The sequence below is a fragment of the Chaetodon auriga genome, chromosome 4 (genome assembly GCF_051107435.1).
Source record: "Chaetodon auriga isolate fChaAug3 chromosome 4, fChaAug3.hap1, whole genome shotgun sequence".
NCBI classification, from domain to species: domain Eukaryota; kingdom Metazoa; phylum Chordata; class Actinopteri; order Chaetodontiformes; family Chaetodontidae; genus Chaetodon; species Chaetodon auriga.
The window spans coordinates 3492518-3502687 of NC_135077.1; the positions used below are offsets into that span (position 1 = coordinate 3492518).

The 10170-nt window shown below is 40.5% G+C and overlaps 1 protein-coding gene across 1 annotated transcript; it reads left to right on the forward strand.

The window, feature by feature from the left end:
• Window positions 1–1069: 1069 nt before the first annotated feature.
• slc34a2a (solute carrier family 34 member 2a) lies at window positions 1070–9036 on the forward strand. The gene is made up of 11 exons (XM_076727534.1): window positions 1070–1151; window positions 2534–2662; window positions 3016–3159; window positions 3291–3402; window positions 4007–4199; window positions 5354–5449; window positions 5539–5659; window positions 5973–6140; window positions 6247–6363; window positions 6675–6799; window positions 7183–9036. The coding sequence occupies exons 1-11, from the start codon at window positions 1070–1072 to the stop codon at window positions 7747–7749; spliced, it is 1854 nt and encodes a 617-aa protein (XP_076583649.1). The 3' UTR covers window positions 7750–9036.
• The last annotated feature ends 1134 nt before the right edge of the window (window positions 9037–10170 follow it).

Sequence of the window (10170 nt, forward strand, 5' to 3'; positions counted from 1 at the left end):
GCTCTGGGATATGAATTCAGCATTTGTCCCTTTGAATGATATTAAAAGGGAACATTAAAACATAATGTTATTATTCCTATTTATCAAGCTTATTACTAATAGCTACATTATTACATGTTGATGGAGGAAACTGAAATTTAGCTTGGAAACACCAACTGAAACTCAACACATGAAACATAATCTAATGTAGTGATACTGTTTTAAGTAATTATAGAAATCAGGGCTTTGGTAAATTGCACATAAAACAGATTTATGTGATATAATATTGTTGCATTTATTTGTAAGAGACTTTTATGAATAGTTAACGAACACATTCAAACAGGAAACTGTTGAAGTGTAACACTTTTTCAGTATTGATTTGGCTGGTTGCTTTCTCTCTGCGGTACACTGTTGTGTGAATGGAATTTTACTGCAGCCAGACCATGTGACAATAAGATCAATACCCTGGCATGTGAGAGACAGTGTGTGTGTGTGTGTGTGTGTGTGTGTGTGTGTATGTGTGATTGTGTGTGATATTTCTGAACCTAATATCCTGAAAATCAAAATGTAATGGGTTTTTTTTTTTTTCGTACATGCTCAGATAGAGTTGGCCTGCGGTTAACAAAGGATTAAATACAACTGACGTCTGTAAAATGTAATGACATGATGTGATTCCAACCAGCATCATGAGTTATGTGGCAAACACTCAGGTTGGCGTATTTGATTTAACTGCAATCTCTTTATAAAGCAGCAGTTTGAAAACACTGATCTCAGCTTCTGGAAATTGTTCTCTGTGACCTTTAAATAGTGACAAATAAAAGTCAAGAAACAAACATTTCCCACAGTTTGGAATAATATTTCTGCTTTTTCTTTTTTTTCAGCCAATGGCTGCCGAGAACAAATGCAAGGAAGACCCAAATGAGAGACATGGAAATCACAGCAAAGGTAGTTTTCATACTGCAACAGAAGGCTATGGAAGAATTTAAGAGGCAGATACCATTAAAATGTCTTTAGCTGTAAGGAAAGGACAGAAAGTTTATTGAGGGTTTTGTTTGTCTTAGAGGTCAAAGCGAGCCCTGCTCACTCCACTATGGCTTTGATTGAGGACGAGCCGGAGGACACAGACCCGTGGGACCTGCCAGAGCTGAAGGACACAGGGGTCCCATGGTCAGGTGAAGACTCATAATGTCCCCATCTGACATTATTACAAGTACAAGTCCACCATTGTCTTATCCTTGTTTTTATAGAGGAACGTGTGTCCTGATTAGATACATGTGGTCAGTACATTACTAATGGATGACATATAGCCCTCTGTAGATATGATAAAGTGTTCCGCATAGTATTGTTACATAACCACACAGGAGCTGTCAGGTCTACTGTTTTTGTCAAATAAAATAGCACATTACATATTAAGATACTCACAGTATGTACAGTGTGACACGTCTGGAGTAACTCGTTTTATACCGTGACGTTAAGAAGATTTCACCACCGCGGACATGTTTTATTAGTGTGTTTCACTTCTTATCAAATCAAAGTTCATTTCCTGTGGCTTTTTTGCAGAATTGCTCAGAGTTCCTTTGTCTTCGTGTACCCTCCAGACACATGTGTATTTATACTACAATCAAATGAAACCCCTCAACCACACACACGTGGTCACCGTTTAACTAATTATGTGACTTCTAAAACAAATTGGCTGCACCATTTTTAAGCGTATTAAAGGGGGTGAATACTAATGTAAACGTGTTTTATATTTGCAATTCGTTCAGATAACTATATGTTGTCACTTTCATGTTCAAGGTTCAAAAAGCCACATTAGATCTACTCCAGTTCAATGTCGTTAAACAGAAAAGCTTTCCAAAGTCTGTTCATGCTTTTTATGAGCTCTGTACTGACTGAACTTCAAAGATTTTATTGCCTCATTGGTAAAACAATAAATCACTTCAGTGACACTGATGTGATTAGTTCGAGGTCATAAATAGTATGGATGTGATCCAGACAGTAGCCAGAGAGAAAGCTGAGTCTGTGGCAACATACTGCACACAGGAGTTAAACAGTGACTTCATGTAAGAGTCACTGTTCAGTGAAGTAACCTACTGCAAGAGTGACTAATCCAGTATGAATGCAATATTATTTTTTTATGATTCTACAAATGGCAGCAATTACTATTGGAATAATCTTTGTTTGATTAAGTTTAGGTTTGTGTGGAGGACAGTGGGCAGATAAGAAACGTGTCAACTTACAGTTTATACTCTCGACCAAGTTTTAGATCATACAGTGATAATAAAATGACAGTGAAATGCTTTTAAAAAGCCCCCCCCCCCCCCCCCCCCCCTCCTATGAATCTGCCTCAAGCCTTTTCATGGCAGAGATGTCACAGCAGGACAAACGCAGGTTACTGATACCCTCAAATGGACAGAGCCTTCGTTTGTTTCACCTCTGTTTTTCCTGCTACGACAAGTGAAAATGGATAAATCTCTAAAAATGATATTAACAAATGAAAAATAATGTTATTCCCTTTTTTTTAAACCCCATCCATGTCTTGGCTCCGTCTCAGCTCTGGACACCAAAGGGAAGGTGCTGAGAGTGTTGCTGTCGGTGGGGAAGTTGATCGTGCTGCTGGGTCTCCTCTACACGTTCATCTGCTCTCTCGACATCCTCAGCTCAGCTTTCCAGCTCGTTGGAGGTGAACACACTGATGTCTGTCTGAGGCCAGACGTGGGTGTTATGATGACCCGTAAACTTTTCACAGCAGACTTTTGAGTTTGTCATAATAGGAAAAGCACATGTTATTGATAACAGGTGTCCCAGTACGTCCTGACAGCGTGACAGTGAGCTAACATACCAGCACAACGAAACTGAAGCAGCTAAATGAAATTCAGCCTTTATTCATTTTATCATTTACACCTTTTCCTGCTGTGACATGTCAAAATATCTTCCTATTAACGTGGTGTTAATATGCAGCTGCTGCGTATCGTTTTGAAGGTGGAAACGAGCATTGTTTTGAAAATGTACATTCTCCATGTTCACCTTGTCCAGGTAAAGCAGCAGGTGACATCTTTCAGGATAACTCAGTTTTGTCCAACCCTCTGGCTGGTCTGGTCATTGGCGTTCTGGTCACCCTGCTGGTCCAGAGCTCGTCCACTTCCTCTTCCATAGTTGTCAGCATGGTATCCTCTGGACGTGAGTATTAGCTCCTACACACATACAGGCACACAGATCTATGCACAGTACATACGCATGAAGGATGATGTTGTTGGAGGTGTGGAGGAGCAGGAGGAGTGATGATGAAGGAGAACTGTGTGCGTTGGCAGTACTCTCGGTCCAGCTGGCTGTTCCCATCATCATGGGCACCAACATCGGCACCTCGGTCACCAACACACTAGTCGCCATGACGCAGGCTGGTGATCGCAGCACCTTCCGCAGGTAAGCTTCCTTTGTCTCTCTCTCTGCAGTTCACAAAGCCCGCAGAATACGTTTCTCAAGAACAATGTGCTCTGCTGTGAATATGCATATATGACCCAAAATATAATTGCAAGAGTATGCAGAGATAAGCTGCAACAGTATCTGCTGTATGACCCTGATGAATGATCTTTTATTGCTCTAATAGTCAAGTAAATACATTGACCTGTAATGAAAGAACATCGACATTGGCAACAAACTCACAGATGCATCAGCACAACACATGCAGTCAGTTCAACATTTAAGTTACAGCTTACCTGTACTTTAAGTTACAGTTACAGCATATGCAAAAATGTCAAAAAGAGTTTTATTAGTCCCAAGACAGTAAAATATGTTCACTACCTAATAAAACGTATTCTTCCCCTTTATCTACAAAACACGAATATTTCTTATCTAATCTCTGACTGATGACCCTCAAGATAATCTGAAAAATAATTATACTGCAATTGTAATAATTGTATTTACCTACTTACTTTCGAGATAACTTTTCCTGAGACAGCTATAATATATAGCTCCCATCAGGTCTTCTTACTTTGCTTTTATGCACCTCCTTTCACAATGTACCCAGGGCTTTTGCAGGAGCCACAGTGCATGACTTCTTCAATTGGCTCTCTGTACTGGTGCTGCTGCCTCTGGAGGTTGCCACTGGTTATTTGTACGTGGTCACCAAGCTCATCACAGACTCCTTCAATATTGAGAGTGGAGAGGCCCCGGACCTGTTAAATGTGATCACTGATGTCCTCACAGAGTCTATTATACAGGTAAAATGTTGTTTCTGATGATGTAGTTGTTACTTCCTCCCATCTTTATTCTTCGAATCTGAAATCTGTTGTCATTCGGGTCTACCTGTGGAGTTTTTGACCACTAGTAGCACGATGGAGCAATGCACTGCTTTGACTGCACGTTCACAAAGATGCCCATGTACAAGCACACAGGTGGTCTGGTTCAGCCTGGTGTCATTCACCAATGTGCCAAGTAACAGGGAGGAAGAAGATCGCTCGCACTCAAATGTGCATTCAAGATATTCAAAAATCAGCTTTGCAAATGTTTTTTGGGGAAGGAAATGCACTCAGCATGTTTGTTACATCTCAAGGATTCACCCAGTGTCTTTGGGTAACACAGAATGTAAACAAACTTTTCAGAATAGACCACAGAATTAACATAATGCAGAAGAACTGCTTCACGCAACACTGTGTTTAAATGCACAGAAGTGGAAAATTAGGGGTTTTCTCTGTACCAAGACATGGTCGGGTAGACCAGCACAGGTATTTAGCCACAAGTGCTGGAAAAATTGGCTGGGATGTAAAGAAAAACCCACAAGCAATTTGAGCAGAATTACAAGCTTCTGCACCAACATCACAAGACAGCCTGCCGTCAACATACCAGACAGCACCTAGACAAGCCTCAAAACTTCTGGAAAAAAGTCATCTGGAGTGATGAGGCCAAAATTGAACTTTATGGTCACAACGATAAACGTTATGTTTGAGAGGAATCAACAAGGCCTATGATGAAAAGCACACCATCCCTACTGTGAAGCATGGAGGTGGAGGACAGTTTGCTTTCATCAGCCCAGAAGCTGCACATGGGACTCATGATGACTTTCCAACATGACAATGATCCAAAAGGCAAGACAAAGAGAATCCTTCAGCAGAAAAAGGTGAAGGTTATGGAGCGGCCATCACTGTCTCCCCACTTTGATGAGATCTCAAACATGCAGTTCAACTGAACGGGCGACTTCACCACCTACGAAAATAAAGGGCTTCGTCAGCCACTGTCACAAAAGAATGCCATTGTGTTATTCTACAGAAATCACTCGTGTGTCAGAGAGATAAAACATTAAGCCATTATCCAACATTATCATCTTCATCGTGGTCGTACATTTTCTGCACTTTCTTTCTCTTCCTCTCTGACTCAGTTGGACCAGTCTGTCATTAGTGGGATTGCCACCGGAGACCCAGAAGCCAGGAATAAAAGTCTCATCAAGAAATGGTGCCAAACCTTCACCAACACAGTAAGAGCAAAGACACGTCAGCTCTGTACCAAATATTCCAAAATATTCCATCTTGAAAACTTCATTGTCGAACTGTGGCTGTGTTTCAGAGCTTGATGAACGTTACAGTTCCCGGTCCAGAGAACTGCACGTCTTCATCTCACTGCTGGATCGATGGCAACTACACCTACACAATGAAGAACATTTCCAAAACATACAATATCGAGAAATGTAAGCCCACCCTTCACAAACGTATAGACCCCATTTCCAGCAGCAAAAGACAGCAGTTTTTAACACAACGTGTGGAGCATCTAGCAACACCAACCACACATCTAACTTCATCAAGTGATAAACACAGTATGTGAGTGTGTGTGCTCTCAGGTTCTTGTGGAGTTCTTCTGCCCTCAAGGGGCCAAAAAAAAAAAAAAAAAAATCAATTCATGCAGCTTTAAAACAAGGAGGATATGAGTCATCACAAGTCACGTCTGTATCCTCAGAGTCATTTCTGCAGAGCTGCCATGCGTGTGTCTCTGTGTGCCTGCAGGTACGCATCTCTTCGTGGATGTGAATCTGTCCGACATGGCAGTAGGTCTGATCCTGCTGGCTCTTTCTCTGCTGGTGCTCTGCTCCTGCCTGATCCTCATCGTCAAGCTGCTTAACTCCATGCTGAAGGGACAGGTGGCTTCAGTCATCAAGAAGATCCTGAACACCGGTGAGCACTGTGCACACTGTATATACAGTAGTCAAGTGCGGTAAATGTGAATGTGACTGCATTGGTTAATAATATGTGGATGCTGTGTGTATGTTTGTGTTTGCAGACTTCCCATTTCCATTTGGTTGGGTCACAGGTTACATTGCCATTTTAGTCGGAGCTGGAATGACCTTCATTGTGCAGAGCAGTTCGGTTTTCACTTCTGCTATTACTCCACTTGTTGGTGAGGGCATCCATCCATCCATCTCATTCATCATCAAAATCTATGTACTATTTTGCACTTTAAACGAACAGACAACCTGATTCTGCTTCTTAACAAAAATAGCTTGAAGGCAGCGGAGAACACACTCGCTTTGTTTGCTTGTTGTCATTTCCTTGTTTGTTTCTTTGTTTATAATTATCAAGACTTAAAGCTGATAGCTGTAGCTAATTTCCTGGTTAAACAGGAAGGACAAATGAAAGAATGGCAGGTGGAGAGGAAGACGGAGGTTGTGAACATATGTATTTCAACCAGCGTCCTATTTGTTTGAATAGGTATCGGTGTCATCAGTATAGAAAGAGCGTACCCTTTGTCTCTGGGTTCAAATATTGGCACAACCACCACAGCCATCCTGGCAGCTATGGCTAGTCCTGGAGACACACTGGCTGATGCTCTGCAGGTCAGTAATTCACACACACACACACACACACACACACACACAAACATGCACATATGTAGAATGACCAGACTGACTGACTGAGCTTTTATATGAATTTCTTTTGACAAAAACTTGTTGCATTGACAGTCCAGATGATCCAGTCCAGTAAAATTAGATGGCAGACATGCTAATCTTCCAAGAATTCTCCATTGTAATTCCAGTTATAATGCACATCTAGGTGATACGTTGATATCAAAATGGCGCCTGCACTCTGACCTTTCTATTGACACCTCACTTGACCCAGTGCAATCATCCATGTCCACAACCCACACTTTTTTTTATTTTATGACGAGGAAAAATAATGACTTAAGCACATCAGTAAAGTGTGTTGATGATCGTTCCAGATTGCCCTGGTGCACTTCCTGTTCAACATCTCTGGCATCATTCTGTGGTATCCAATCCCCTTCACCCGCCTTCCTATCCGGCTGGCTAAAGGTCTGGGCAACATCACCGCCTCCTACCGCTGGTTCGCCGCTGTCTACATCATCTGCTGCTTCTTCGTTCTACCGCTCTTTGTCTTCAGCCTGTCGCTGGCTGGCTGGCCGGTGCTGGTAGGTGTGGGTGCACCTCTGGTCGTCATGTTGATCCTCATCATAGTCATCAACGTACTGCAGAAAAGGAAGCCTGGGTGTCTGCCTGCGGCGCTGCGATCCTGGGACTTCCTGCCTCTTTGGGCCCACTCGCTGGCTCCTTGGGACAAAGTGGTCAGTGTTTTTACGGCCAAATGCTGTTGCTGCTGCAAATGCTGCCAGCTGGCTGCTGATGACCAGGAGCACGGAGAGACAGATTCTGTGGAGGATAACAAGAAACCTCACACAGAGGTGTACGATAACCCTGCAATGAGTGCAGAGACAGAGGTGGAAGATGAGATAAAGATCGAGCTAAAGATTCTGAAAATGACGCGCCTTTGAGATGCCGTGTACATATATATGTGTGTGTGACTGTGTGTGTGGTGTAAAGATGTGCATTGTGCACTGATGAAGGCACAAGGTGAAAACACATTTAGGCAAATCTTCATGATATTTATTAGTTTACAGTTATAACCTTTAGTAGATTCCTGTGGTGTAAGAAATGGTTCTACAGAGAATTCCAACTCTAAGCGTATCAAGAGTCAGACAAAGAAAATAACACATGCAAGAAAGTGTTGGCCTTTCAGCTGTGTGGTGCTGACTGAAGTTGCCTTTAAAGGATTAGGTTGGCTTTTTTAATTTTTTTTTTTTTTTTTATTGTTGTCGGATCCCAAGGAAAAACCAAAAGCAACAATTTGTTAGTCCATCTCTCACTGCTGTGTGACTTTCCATTCCCTGTCCCCATTGTCTCCTGCTGAACATTTACATCTTTAAACGGCTTGCAAATATATACTTTATTAATTAATTTTTTTACAAGGCTAAATTATTTGCTAAAGCAGCTGTAGTTTTTAGCATTACTCAATCAGAACACAATAGTGCATTTGTTAGGAACTATTTTCAGCTTTGGATTAATACTGTTCAAGTAATGTTAGCATTTATCTCAAAGCACCGCTATGCCTTACAGAGCTGCTAGCATATATTTGGTCTTTTAATGGGATGTTGATAATGAGAAAAAAAACAGAATATCGCCAGACTCCAATCATTTTTAAGTTTCTATCTTTAGCTCTGATAGCCTCAAGAATCTGTGATAGCATAAAATGATTACTATTTAAAACTGTCTAAAATATGCTTATTGGATGTTTCTTATGGTGAGATCACTAAAATGATGAAATACAGATTAGGTTAATGTAATGTAATGCTGAACAAAGTGAATTTCTGACGATCATTACAAACAGTTATTTAAAGAATGGCGAAGTGCAAACCTGGGTCGCTGCATAGATACAATCAGTCATGATCAGACCTGCTTAAAACCTGCAGAGTGCAGAGGTGTTCAGAAAAAACTGCTCGCCATGTTTCCACATTTCTATCAGGTTTCATCTTTTGTTTTCTTTACAGAGGAAATTCATTTTTAAATTTGTGTATCAAAGACACATTGAAATCCTTATCACATCGTTTTAAGGTGTGAAAATGATTTTGTAATTCAGAAGGATAATTGTATTCAAGGAATATGTAGATTGAAATTAGATGAATGCACATCTGACTCAATATTCTGAACTTTTAATGTTCATTGTATACAGTGTCTCAATGAAACCTGTGTGGATATTTCAAAATAAAACATTGAAAATGATGAAAGATTGACTTGACTTTTTTTTTTAACTAAACCAGTCTGCTCCATCAAACCAAATGAATAAACCAGACTTTAATGTTTAAATTAATTACTCAGAAACATTTGTAGCACCGTCCAAACAGACAGTCAGCACAGCATCGCAAGCTGTAGTCTGCTTCTAAAAAGATTCAGGGGACAAATGTCCTAAACTTCATTGCCAGTCCTTTGAAAATATACAGCGTTTTAACGATACCTGTATGGATATTTCAAAATGAAAGATTGAAAATGATGAAGGATTGACTTTTTTCTGCTCACCTGGCAGAAATCACTAGACTTATCATTTTCCCTGCCTCGCAAACCTCTAAATGACCTTGTGTTGTGGGTTTGGTAGGAGAGTATTTATTGCTCTCCAATCAGTGTTATCTGAAGAATTTTCTGACTGAACAATTATATTACAAGGCAGAAACAGACTGCATAGAGTCCAGAGGAACAAACGTGCTCTATATCTCAAAGTATCAGAAACTTTGCTAACATCATTATTATTGTCAGTATAATCAATATTTCCCAATATTTTTGTTATGGCTGTCTTTCAGAGGGTCGGGTTATTTGCTGCTTCTAGCCTGTGACTGTACTGTTGTATTTGTGACTTTTGATTTATTTTGTTATCATTATTTTTTAAGCACTTGGGGCAACACAGCCAGTATCCAGAAAACTGGTGTGATGACGGCTGTCCTGTCACATGTCTGTAAACCATGTGCAAAGAACATGAGATGGATTATCAATATGCTAATAACGAGGGCGCACAACTGTGCCAACGTTCACGAACAACCACGAGACACTCGCCACGTGGTCGACTGACACTCGCTCAAAATAACTACGTACATTTACTCGAGAGCTGCACTTATGTAAGACTTATCATGCTTTACGTAAGAATTGTTAGGTATCAATATGTATCAATAATATTGAATAAATAATATTTATGAATAATATTTATCTAATTCAGCAATATTCTTCTGCCCCACTACATTTCATAGGGAAATAACGTATGTTTCACTACATTTGTTTATAGCTACTAGTTACTACAGCACAAGCTGTAGTCTGCTTCTAAAAAGTTTTAGGGGACAGATGTCCTAAACTTTATTGTCAGGCCTTTGTAA